This window comes from Chelonoidis abingdonii, chromosome 1 (genome assembly GCF_003597395.2).
Source record: "Chelonoidis abingdonii isolate Lonesome George chromosome 1, CheloAbing_2.0, whole genome shotgun sequence".
In the NCBI taxonomy this organism is placed as follows: domain Eukaryota; kingdom Metazoa; phylum Chordata; order Testudines; family Testudinidae; genus Chelonoidis; species Chelonoidis abingdonii.
Window position 1 is genome coordinate 95,254,284 of NC_133769.1, and position 13,184 is coordinate 95,267,467.

Sequence of the window (13,184 nt, forward strand, 5' to 3'; positions counted from 1 at the left end):
GTGCAGCCTTTTGTAGGAGAGACAGGTTACAGTGTCAGAGGAATCTGATCCAGAAAGGATTGTCTTTTGGCTTCCGACCCTCTTTGTAGCCCTCAAATGCAAAGGCAAAAGAGATACTGAAGTCCTTCCCGCACAGGGAATTAAAAAGCATGTTGCCAAGGTTCTGCAGAGAGGATACAGTGCTGTAGGACCTATTTAGATTTAGAGATGTGTATGACGGGCTTTGAGGCCTACTCTGATATCTCCTAGATCAGTGGCTCTCAACCTTTCCAGACTACTGTACCCTTTCAGGGGTCTGATTTGTTTTGTTTGCCCCCAGTTTTCACCTCATTTGAAAAGTTCTTGCTTACAAAATCAGACATAAAAATACAAATGTCACAATATGTTATTACTGAAAAATTGCTTACTTTCTCATTTTTACCATGGAACATAAATATTGTACTTACATTTTAGTGTATAGAGAGGTATAAACAAGTCATTATATGAAATTTTAGTTTGTACGGATTTTGCTAATGCTTTTTATATAGCCTGTTGTAAAACTAGGCAAATATCTAGATGAGTTGATGTACCCTTTGGAAGACCTCTGCGTATCCCCAGGGGTACATGTACCCCTGCTTCAGAACCATTGTTCTAGATCAGACATAAATAGACACATGGATCAATCAACATGACCTCTTGCAAGAAGAAATTTTATTAGAATAATATTGGGCTCTGTATACCTAGCTTCTGGTTCCAAATGAGGAAGGAATACAGTGTCTGGGATTGGCTACCAGTGACATTACTCCTCCCCGCAATGAGTAGTAGAAACACAGATAGGCACCAGTACTTAGCTTTACTAAGCCTTTCTTGGCTCTAATAGAGTACTCTGGTCTAATGGAGCAGTTGACCCACATTTCAGGTCTCAGTAAACCTGGCTTCTCTCCTTTCCAATTTGGAAGGACAATTGAACGTAAGGGTTGAAACATCCATTGCCTACCCTTAAAGACGACATAAGGTTTATTTCCTGGCCACAGTGTGAATGAGATTTGCCACCTATCATACAGTGTGGACAACAGGACTACATGGCATGGAGCAGACTGCTGGCTGGTTGTACTAATATCCTGAGGGTGGCCATACTTCTGAGTTCCAGAGAAAGAGCTCTTTTTAATTTCCAGAAATGTTCCAGACTCTACCCCCTCTTTCTATGCAATTGTTGCATATTTATTTCTTGATACATATTTCTTATTGGAGTCAAAGAGTACCTCTATCAGTAAAGCTGTACCTTTCCGATTGCCATTTCTACGGCAACAAGTGTTGCCTGGCTGTCATGAATGTTTGGGTGTTTGTCTCTATATAGACTTGACCCTCCATGTGTCTAGATGGTTCTTCCCTAGTAGTTTGCACAACTTTCATACTCATTTAGAAGATTTGTGGTCACTAAAGCTGTAATATATTCCAGACTTGTAAGCTTGTCTGCAGTTGACAGGTTCCTTATCTATGCAGGTACTTGATAGTTTTAATACCAGGTTATGTCTGAGACTTCAGCAGAACTCTTCAGGATTTTACAACCTTTTCTAGGAACACCTCAGCTACAATGCCTCAGTATCTTCCAGTTGCAAGATTTCATAAGATGGGGGAAAGAGCATGCTCTCCAGGGAATTCTTTATCTTCTGGCTATGTGCAGTAATAATCCTAGAGGGTGGAAAGGAATTTTCACCTTCATCTCCATGTACTCCCAGGTTTGTGATCTTGGTTGAAGATGTAGCTCCATGTAAAGATACGGCAGCTGAGTGAAAGATTGCCCTGACCAGCCAGGCTCTTCTCCCCACAGTCAAATGCAAATCTGTCTAAATTACGATGGACAGCATTACATTAATGTATCTCACACACCACTGAAGAGGAATTAGCTCTAAACAGTTCTGCCAGGGAAATTTCCTGTTCCAAAGTCCAATAACTTCATTGGATTGGTCCTATGTCTCGTCTACCAGAAAAGAAGATGTATTGACTGATTCTTTGAGAAGAGTTTTTCATTCAGTTGTACAAGTACTCTGCCTAAGGTCTCCATCTTATATTATCTTGTTCTACAAATGGGTTAAATACTACTAAAGTCCTTTCCAAACAGGGATAAAACATGCCTGCCTATGGTTCTGAACCAGAGAGAAGCATGTTCTAACATAGCACTCCTTTCCTGCACTTAGAACAGGAAATTTTTTGCATGTTGCCCCTGATTTATTGAACCAGAAGGGATTTTGATGTTAGGTTGGTATAAAGTTGCTATCAGTATTTGTGGTTACATATTGGCAAGTCTGTCGCTCAGTATCTTGGTTATGGTGGTATATCTGTCAAGTCCAGCTTTCCAAACAACTGGGTCTCCTGTCCCCGTACAGATTTGAAGTTTCTCTGGTTGACATCTTGACTCAATATTGTTGTCTCTTGACTGAGTGTTTATGCTGATGCCTGAAAGTCTCTATTGAAAAACAGGAGCCTTTATGCTATAAATCTCTTTCAGTTCCCCAACTGAACAGTTCCTAAATTGGTGAACTTGATAAGGCTTCCTTGACTGTTGTTTTAGACTATTGCATTTGGGGTTTTTTTGTTTTGTTTTTGTTTTAAGAAACCACTCCTGCCAAAGGACATTTGGTTGTCATCTCTGTTCCAACATCTGATGCACATTGACAGCCTTTCTTCGCTTAGTAATAACTTTCTCTGTGATAGGGTTGCTCTGTGTACCTCTAGAGCTGCTTGGGATAGTTATTTTGCTGTTAAGAGCAGCATTAGACTAAATTCTCCATTGTAATGCTTAGGATGTACTGCTGATGCTGCAGAAGAATAAGTTCATTTGTCTCACCCTAGGGTGTTCCCATCTAGCATGACCTGTGGGATTGTAACTTTTATTCTCATAAAGCTCAGAGGTTTCCATTTAAACGTTAGTCAGATGTTCTCTGGACTGTATCTCTATGAAGATACTATTCTTGATAGTTTCTGAGATACAAACCTAATGTCTATCTGTACTATCGCCTCTGTTTCATTCTTACAGAACAGGTGGTCCTGCTCTCATGTCTATCCTAATTGAGATGCCTGGGCTTTCCATCTTCTTCTGACTACTTGCATATCTATATGTCCCTAAGTCTCATTTACATTCATTGAGGAATTATAGAAATGTAGGATGTCCACCCCGCCATGCTGAGGAAGGATTAAATATACCTGCAACATCCCTGACAGATGTTTGTCTAACCAGTTCTTAAAACCCTCAATTATATGGATTTCACAAGCTGCTAGATAACTTGTCCCAGTGCTTTACTAACTTTATAGTTAGAAAGCTTTTCCTAATATCTAATCTAAATGTCTCTTGCTGCAAACAAAGTCAATTACCTTTTGGTATCATACTTTATATATTCAGAAAAATTTGCCATTATTTATATGGAGCCAAAGCTTATCTAAAAAATCTTCAAGCCCTTGGAGAGATGGAGCTGATACAAGAGGAGTTAGGCCCTCATGGTTCAAAGATTGTCCATGTAAAATGCAGTGGTTCAAATTATCACCTGACAGGGCTTCAGTCTCCTGGAACTGTTAGCTCTGATCCAGGACAAAGGCAACATCCATGTCATACCTTCACACTGTCGTCATCACATCATGTTGCATGACTGTTACTGTACCTATATATGTGATTTTGTTATATTTTGGGGTTTTTAGCAAAATTTTTCCCTCATTAAGGTGACTTATTTGAGTGCTTACACATGTCCATTCCAGTTTAGGTGTGTGCATGCCCTGACCACAGTTGCCAGAATTTTTCCCCTATTGGCATCTCTCAGGTCAGCTCTAGCACCCTGTGGTGTTGCACACTCATAGCTAGAGCCCTGCATGGATATAAAATTAGTATCCACATCCATCCGCAATCTGCAAAAATGATCTGCGGATATTCACATCCGCAGATGTAGATATAAAGTGGATATCAGCAGATTTACAGGGCTCTACTCCTACCGTTGGTGTGAAGGGTCCTACTGACCCCACTCCCCCTCCGTTCCTTCTTACTGCCTGTGATGGTTGCAGGCATTCCTCATTGCTTAGGCAATTTTCTCTGTTTTCCAACTGACTCTCTTGCTTCCTCAGTGCCTGGACCCACCTCTACCTCAGATCGTTGGTTTCTAAGCACAGTAGAAATGGGATACATCATCCAGTTTTTGACTATTCCACCCTTCCATCCATCTTCAGGGTCCCTTCTCATGAGCAACTCTTAGAACAAGAAGTTCAGTCCCTCCTTCAAGTGGGAACTGTGAAAGAGATTCCATTCCACTTAAGAGGAAAGGGGTTGTATTCTTGTTACTTCCTAATCCTGGGAGCCAAGGGTGGTCTCAGGCCAATACTAGATCTGCATCATCTCAACCACTATCTTAAGAACTTAAATTTCACATGCTCTTCTTGGTTTCCATTGTTTACTCACTGGGAGTGGTATGCTGTTCTCCATCTAATGGATGCATACTTCCACATATGAATCTTCCCAGGCCACAGAAGGTTCCTCAGATTTGTCGTGAACCAAGTTCATTACCAGTTTGCACTTCTTCCATTCAACCTGTCAGCCGCCACACCGGTCTTCACCAAATGTCATCACCTGACTAGCTAGAAATGACACCAACTTCGGGCATGCAGTCTTGCAGTCAGCCTGTCCTTGAACTGCGAGCCCATCTCTTGTGCAACTACTTGAGTCACCTAAATTGGAATAGACATGTGGAAGCACTTGAAGGAAAAAAAAGGTTATTAACCTTTCTGTAATTCTTGTTCTCCAAGAGGTGTTGCACATGTCCACTCCAAAACCCACTGTCAGTCTCCTCTCATCAGAGACTCATCAGTTGGTAAGAAGAATCTTAAGGGGAACAGAATCGTCAGGGCCCTTTATACCAGTGCTATGAGTACACAACACCAGAGGGTGCTTGGAACCAACTTGATGGATACCACTAGTGGAAAAAATTCCAGCAATTGTGCTCAGGGTGTGCACATACCTAAATTGCAATGGACATGTGCAACACATCTCTAAGAACAAGAGTTACAGAAAGGTTAGTAACCAAAGGTTTTTTTGTTTTTGTTTTAGTTTTTTTGAGAAAGCGAGAAGTTTGGTTACTTCTGTTCACTCTGTGCAGAACTAATGCTTGTTTTAAGTGTTCTGTTGACCTTGTTTACCTAGAACTCCTCAGCCTACCTTCTTGCAGGTTGAACTGCTTACTAAACTCCCACAAGCAGGAATGTATAGATGCCACTCAGAAGAAATGAAGGTTATTTACCTGTAACCAGAATTCTTCTAGATCAGTCTCTGCATATTCTGTCTCTCTCTCTCCCTCTTCCTCTCCCTCCCCTGGAATGGCTCAGGTTAGAATTCCCAAAGTAGTGGAAAGTGCTGGAGAGCAGTTAGGGCCACTTACCCTTTCTACCCTCAAAACTCTCCAGGGTGAGTGGAGGAGAGAGGAGTGAATGGCCTCAATAGGCACTGCTTTCCAGAAGGTACTGAAAGATCACAGCACAGGTGCCATGATTCCCATAGTGTGACTATGCAGAGGCTCATCTGGTCCAGTTCCAGATAAGTAACCTTCATTTCCATGCTTTCCTGCAAGATTTCTCCCCAGAGGGGTTGAAGTGAAAGCTGAGTGCCCACTGGCTTGGTGGACCTCTGGGGAGCAACTTGGGGGGTGAGGTGCACAGTAGCGCTCACACTGTCTTTGGGGTGTAGGGCCTCTGGGTGGTGGCACCATAAGTCACAAGGTAGAGTGTCAAATAGTTCTGAACCTGAATGTGAATCTATAGTCCCAGAGCTAGAAACAGTGACTAGATTCTACCCAGACCCAGTTGATTTGGAACTGCAGTGGGATGTGGTGATTGGACCCACTCACAACAGACTGACCATACAGGGTGGTAACTGGGCCAGGTTGTAACAAGTCTTATCTTTTCTTAATTCTTTGGTCTGTAATTTGAGTTACTCTGTGTGATTGATACTAGGTGCTTCTATATGACCCTCCATCTGAGGGCCTCGAGATGTCTTTTAAATATTTAAGCTTTGGAAAACTTCTGTAGAGTAATCTCCATTTTACAAGCGGGGGAACTGAGGTTGTGACTTGTCCAAGCTCAAAAAGGAGGTCTGCATCAAAACTTGAAAACAGATTGTAGATCTTCTTTCTTACAGTCTTGTCCTTTGAAGAGTTCAGAGAATGAGACACTAATACAAACTCTCAACACCATTCCATTAGTGGAGACAGGGCAATCTCCTATACTAGTTTTAAGTACACAGAATTTCTTGACCACTGTAATAATTTCTCTTTCCATCATTTAGTTTTTTATAACATTGTAAAGCTTCAGTGGTACTATTACTTACAAAGAGCGTTTTCATCTATAGAGTCGAAGTCCTTTACAAATGGGAGTAAGAATTAACCCCTTACGCAGGGCTGGGAATATGAGACACATTTTTATTTGATTAAAGCTATACAACAAATCTGCAATAGAAAATTCCTGTGGCTGCCTGGCAGAGTTCTTGGAAGTTCAAATAATCATAGTTAAGCATCTAAAAAATAAAATAAAGCATGCAGCTTTCCTAAAATTACTCAAAAATCCTAGTTTTCATGAGAGGGTCAATGAACAAAACAACTCTGAAGTCTGTAAACGAAGCTGTTCTTGAGGGATGGCACTCCAAAAACTAGAAGACTTCAGTAGTTTTGCTTTCTGTTTATAAAAAGAAAAGAAAAAACTTTCATATCTCAAACCACTTTAAAATTGCTCTGTGTTATCAACCTCAAAGTGTGCCAGAAAATTCTCCTTGGACTAAAGACCACACATGGGAAAATTCAGGCAGAAACTTTTATTGATGAAAGTTTCAGGGGAAGGGGGTCAAAAGGATTAATGAAAAGCAAGTTCCAACCTTAAGCTTAGCTCCATAATAAGTGTACTTCAAAAATGCTGCCTCTGCTAGTCTGTTTTGAAATTGGATATGGGGGTCTGTGTCTCCTGATGGCTTCTCATGTATTTGTCTATATGGACCAAACTTGGTATGTCTGCAAAAGATAAATACAAAATTTTAACAAAACATGTTCTTTGTGGCAGCAACAGATTCATGACTAATTTGGGTTCTCAAATGTATTGCACTTTTCAGATCCTCAAAAGAAAGATCTTCCAGAGACAAAGAACGGTCAAGAGATCATGACAGAACATCACGTGACAAAGACAGGAGCTCAAGAGAGAGGTCACCTCGAGATAACAAAGACAGGAAACGTTCATATGAAAGTGCTAATGGCCGATCAGAAGACCGGAGGAGCTCAGAGGAGCGTGAAGCAGGGGAGATATAACTGCTGTACAGTCACCGGATCCTCTAGCTTCCTATGGAGTTGCATACTATGGTTTAGTTTACAGTTGTTCAGAGGGACACCAGTGGGCAGTTCCAGACACTGATCCAACTAGGGTAGATGTACAGTATGTAGAAGTGGTTATAACTAAGTCTAAATTGAACCCCTTCAATTGATGATGCCTAAAGCTGTGTCCTTGACTTTGACCAAGCTGTAAAACTTCTCTGAACGATTTCTCTTTATCCAGGATGACAGTTTTATGTACCAAGGTGCAGATCTCACTGTTTTACTCTCCTTTCCAAAACAAGTTAAATAGTGACAAATTATATTGCAGTACTTGCCTTGGGTGCTCTCAAACCTTTATAAAATTCTCTAATTCTGGTCTAGTCCAAACAGCAGCATTGAAGGCTTTTTTAAGAGGGCGGGTGGGTAGTAAACTTTTATTCTAAGGTTGTTTCCCAATGATTGTATGGGAACCTAGGAGTTGTTTACAGTCAGAGCATTTAGACTGGAATATGTGCCAGAGAAAGCTGAAATGTCGTTTTTTACAGTGCCTATTTAGACTGGGGAATTGAACAGCTGTTGCGTTACATCTTCTTTTTTTTTATTTTTATTGAAATTTTGAAATCAAAGCCAGTCCCATCTCTGTACCATTTGGTATGTGTTCAGTATATTGGGTTTTTTTCCATAAGGACTTTTTCTGCTTTTTCTTGTGGGATGTAGGCTGTACATCCTTAATTGTAAAAATTAATAAATAAAATAAAAAAAATTAAAGTAAACTGCATTGTCCGGTAAGTTAACATTGAGCACCTTGGTGTCTCAAGATGAATGTGGCTAATTGTTTGTGTATGTTCTTTGGTTAGGTCAATTGTATGAGAAGAAGCAGTACAGAACTTTCTCATTTGGAGGGAAATGTTTTAAATACACAACTCTACTACTGAAAGTTCTGTCTTTCTGATGAGACCTAAAACAGACCATGGCTACTCCAAAATCACGAAGAGACAAAAGCTCTTAAAATCATAGTGTCCTGGCTGTTACCAATGCATACCTTTAGCAGCTTCAACTTAGAAAAGTTAGCCTTTACTTTCTCTTCCTAAAAATGAACATTGTGTTGCTGACACAGAATGTGATCCATGTTCCACCCCAGAGGCAGTTGTGTTTCAGTTGAGAGTGAGTGATTCCTTATAAAGGGATCATAGAATATCAGGGTAGCGAGGGACCTCAGGAGATCATCTAGTCCAACCCCCTGCTCGAAGCAGGACCAATCCCCAACTAAATCATCCCAGCCAGGGCTTTGTCAAGCCTGACCTTAAAAACCTCTAAGGAAGGAGATTCCACCACCTCCCTAGGTAACCCATTCCAGTGCTTCACCACCCTCACTAGTAAAAGAAGTTTTTCGATCATCCAACTAAACCTCTCCCACGCAACTTGAGACCATTACTCCTTTTCTGTCACCTGGTACCACTGAGAACAGTCTAAATCCATCCTCTTGAACCCCCTTTCAGATAGTTAAACAGCTATCAGATTCCCCCTCATTTTTCTCTTCTGCAGACTAAATAATCCCAGCTCCCTCACCTCCTCATAGTCGTGTCCCAGCCCCCTAAAATTTGTTGCCCTCTGGGACAATATCCAATTTGTCCACATTCCTCTCTGTATGTGGCGTCCAAAATTGGGACCAGTACTCACAAGATGAGCCCCTTCACCAGACCGAATTAAGGGGAATGAATCACATCCCTCAACTGCTGACAATGCCCCTACTGATACAGCCCAAAATACCAGTGACCTCTGGGCAACAAGGGCAACATTGCTGTACTGCATAAATCCAGCTTCTCATCCACATGTAACCCCTAGGTCCCTTCTGCAGAATTACTGCCTAGGCTCCATTGCCTAGTCTAGCATGACATAGGATGTCTTTTGTCCTTAACTTGCAGAAATCTGCCACTTGTCCACTGTTGACATCATCTATCGCAATTTCGTTTTGGACCAATTCTCTAATTGGTTCACGCACTTCTGCATCCTCTCTATCCCTACAGCTATATACCCACTTCTCACACGTGTAGTGTACCTCTGCAAAACTTGCCTTGAGGGTGCATCCACACCTATCTTCCAGATCGATAATGAATAAACTGGAACAAAACACAGCCTCAGGACTGACCTTTGCACTACTCTGGTAACCACTGCCAACTAGACATGGAGCCATTGATCACTACCTGTTGAGCCTGATGATCTAGCCAGCTTTCTAGCTACTTTATAGTCCATTCATCCAGCCCATACTACTTTAACTTGCTGGCAAAAATACTGTGGGAGACCATATCAAAAGCTTTTCTAAAGTCAAGGAATTTTTATATAGAGAGAGAGAGAGACCTATCTTACAGAGCTGGAAGGGACCCCAAAAGGTCATTGAGTCCAGATCCCTGCCTTCACTAGCAGGATCAAGTACTGATTTTGCCCCAGGTCCCTAAGTGGCCCCCTCAAAGATTGAACTCACAACCCTGGGTTTAGAAGACTAATGCTCAAACCACTGAGCTATTCCCCCCCTTTTCCCCTCATCCACAGAGCCAGTTATCTCTTCATAGAAGGCAATTAGCTTAGTCAGGCATGACTTGCCCTTGGTGAATCCATGCTGACTGTTCCTGATCATGTTCCTCTCCTCTAAGTGCTTCAGAACTGATTGAGGACCTGCTCCATGATTTTTCCAGGGATTGATCCTTTTGGGATCTTACATTTCTTAAGCACCTTTAATTGTGCAAGTTATGTTTATATATATAATATATTTGTCCTAGTTTGAATTTCTGCACACTGGAACTACACAGTGATGTGATATACTGTCATTGTTCAAAAAGTTCCACAGTGTATCCTTCGTACCCTCAGGTAAGGGCACACATGAGCCCTTGCAATGCGTACATATGGCATGTCTCTGCTCCGTCCTACCTAGTGACTGTTACCTCATGTATTTCTTTTTCATTGGTTTATTCTTTTTCATTCAGTTTATACTCCAATCCTGAAACGGGCAGCACAATTGCTCTGTACTAACCAGGTATACCAGTGTAGTTCTGCCAGTATTTTAGCCTAAGATAGATGGTATGAGCAGGGCACATTTACATTTTAAACTATATGTAGGAGCATTCTAGTTGATCAGAACTGAAATTTGTTTTTGTACCCTGTGTGGCACATTCTGTCCTATTTTTTAGGTCAGTGACTTCAGGAACTTACAAAGATGTTACAGCAGTTTTGGTGGACAAATTTTACAATTACATGAAACCATTCTTAAATCTGGAGCATGATTTTCCTTCTCCAGGAATGTTTTTTGAAATTGTCTATATTGCCAAGTGCATTGTAAATACAAATCACCAACATCTGTCCATCTAGCTCAGAAACCTCCTGTGATACTGCACCCCATATTCTTCAGTGATATTATGATATGATTATGGCATAATTATGATGCATTGCATGCACGATAGATCATGTAAGCTGTCATTGAAAAAATTATGATTTATGAATATGATTCTTATTTGTATGCATGCATCATTTTTGTATCTGAAATTATAAATACCGAGTATGTATCTGTACTTCAAATGTAGTTACACCTGGGTAACACCCACTAGATAAGATGCTTTCACTCTAGATAACTGGTTGGGAAGGACCTATTCAGGGCAATGAGCCATTAAGGAAAACAGTAGGCCTTAGGAGAAGCTAATCTCCCACCTGGTGAGCCTTTCTGAGAGTGCAGTAAGTAATAGCTGATATGACTCTACAAGGACATGTGACCTCAGGCCACATGATTCTGGACTCCATCTTGGAATGTCTATTTTTCCACAAACTGGTCAGGGAACCAAGCTTTGAAGCAAAGGGTTTCCACCATATGCTAAAGCTATATAAGGCAGAGAGTGACATCTGGGGTTCTTCACTCCCCACCCAAGAAGATTCCTGGAAACAACTGAGGACTAAGTTTGAACTTATGGAAGTGCTGGACCCAGGCTAAAGGGATTTCTAGCTTGTTTATGAAAGACCTGGGGATTCCAAGTTGTAAAGCAAGTGCAGCTTACCCCTTAAGAAAATGCAGCCTGCTTGTATCATTTCTCAGGGTGAGAATCTGCCAATTCATATCCAATCTATTTAGTATATTAAGCTTAGTTTGCAGGGGTTTTTTTGTTTTGCAATTGCTAGGTAGTCTGCGCTGAACTGTTTGCTATCACTTATAATCACTTTTGTTTAATAAACTTGGTTTTGTTTTAATCAAAACCAGTAAGCTTTGACTGGAGTGCTTGTGGAAAATCTCTGCTTGGTTACCACAAGTGTGCATTGTCCTCTTCACATTGAGGGAGAGGCAGAGTGGGTATTAAACCCATATACTGGCCAGATTTGACCAGGGCTGGACGGTACTTCTCTGGGGTCCTAAATCTGGAACGTGGTGGTTAGCCTGCGTGTAACTGCAACTGCATGTGTGAATGCTGGTGAAAGTGCAGGCTGGAGGGCTTTGCAGCTTGTCACAGCAGTACAGTGTGAAAGGAAGCCCAGGCTGGTGAGTCAGACGATTCAGTGGTATCCCAGTTCCAGGAGGCAACCCAGGGGGAACCAGTCACTGTGTCATGGTTGTACAGGATTAAATGCACTGCTTTTTGTTCTAAGTGAGATTTGCACTTCAATATGACATAAAATCATCACTAGTGTATGAAGTGTGGTGGCTAGAGATCAGTCAGCGTTTACCAGTTTATTTTCTGTTTTCTTGTTTTGGGCAAGAGACATAGGAACAGAAAAACAGGAAAATGAATGAAAGTGAAACTCGTAAGAAATTGGAGCTGTGCATATTGCAGGCAGGAGAGAGAAAAAGAACACACGACTTTTAGAATTAAAATCATTACAGATAAAAGAAATGGAAGCAGAGAATCCCAGGCAAGAAGCTGCACGCTGAAAGGCAATGGAACTGCAAGCCGAAGAAATCAAGGCCAGAACATAGCCATGGAGGAGAAGGAAAAAGAGAGACATCACCAGCTGCACTTGATAGGGAAGCAAACCACAGTCCCCACACACCAGGGAGTCCCACCTCTCCAAAAATCGACAGATAGGAACAGTTGTGTCCTGCATACAGTGAGATGGGGATATTGCTGAATATTTTATCACCTTCGACATGCTGTGTGTACTTCTTGAGATTCCTGAGAACCAAAAGATGCCCACTTTGGTTTCAAAGGTGTCCTGGAGAGCTCTGAATATAGTCAATAATATAAATGCCAATTAGAGATGTTTCAGATTATGGTAAATTAAAGGAAATAGGTTTAATAGAGTTTCAGATTACTCATCCCAGCACTCCTCTTAAGGCTTTGAAATTTTACTCTGTATGTTTCAGGTGTAATGGGGTATATGTGAACCAGATGAGATTTGATGGAAAAGGTGTTACAAGTTTTGAAGGAATGTGTGATCTTGTTGCTCAGGAACATTTCCTGAGCATATGCAGAGATTATGTGAAACAGTGTTGATGGGATAAAAAGATGAAAACTGTTGAACTGGCTATCCTACGTGATGAATTTGAGAAAGTTCAAGCATCTATTGCAAATAAACCACAGATGAAGGAGTTTAAACCTGGTGAAAAGCAAGGTCACTGCTTTTCTTTGGAAGGAGGAGGGTGATCAGGAGACAGGACACTCACCTCTCTCCCTCTGCCCCTGCCTCACCAGACCCTACCTCCATAAAAACAGGAAAACCCAGAAGTAATTCCACAGAACACCTGAGGAATAAATGCCTCAAATTGAAGGAAAGTAATCCTTGTTGTCCAAGGCCCCCAGGGGGACCCAGGTGGGAACACCCATAACTTACCTCACAAGCTTGAGGGAAACAGGGTCTGATGTCAGTAACTGAGGACACTGTCCCAAGTGTTAGGTGTCAGGAATT

General features: G+C 41.4%; 1 protein-coding gene across 5 annotated transcripts in view; it reads left to right on the forward strand.

The window, feature by feature from the left end:
* Positions 1 to 8,077, forward strand: part of LUC7L2 (LUC7 like 2, pre-mRNA splicing factor) — a 58,049-nt gene extending 49,972 nt beyond the window's left edge. For 3 of the 5 annotated variants that reach the window (XM_032803176.2, XM_075067627.1, XM_075067624.1), the window contains one exon: positions 7,109 to 7,391. In XM_032803176.2, the coding sequence (XP_032659067.1) occupies positions 7,109 to 7,301 (193 nt within the window). In that variant the 3' untranslated portion in view covers positions 7,302 to 7,391. Of the gene's footprint in view, positions 1 to 7,108 lie in introns of all 5 variants that reach the window. The other 2 variants (XM_032803175.2, XM_075067618.1) reach the window with 1 other exon arrangement.
* Positions 8,078 to 13,184: the final 5,107 nt, after the last annotated feature.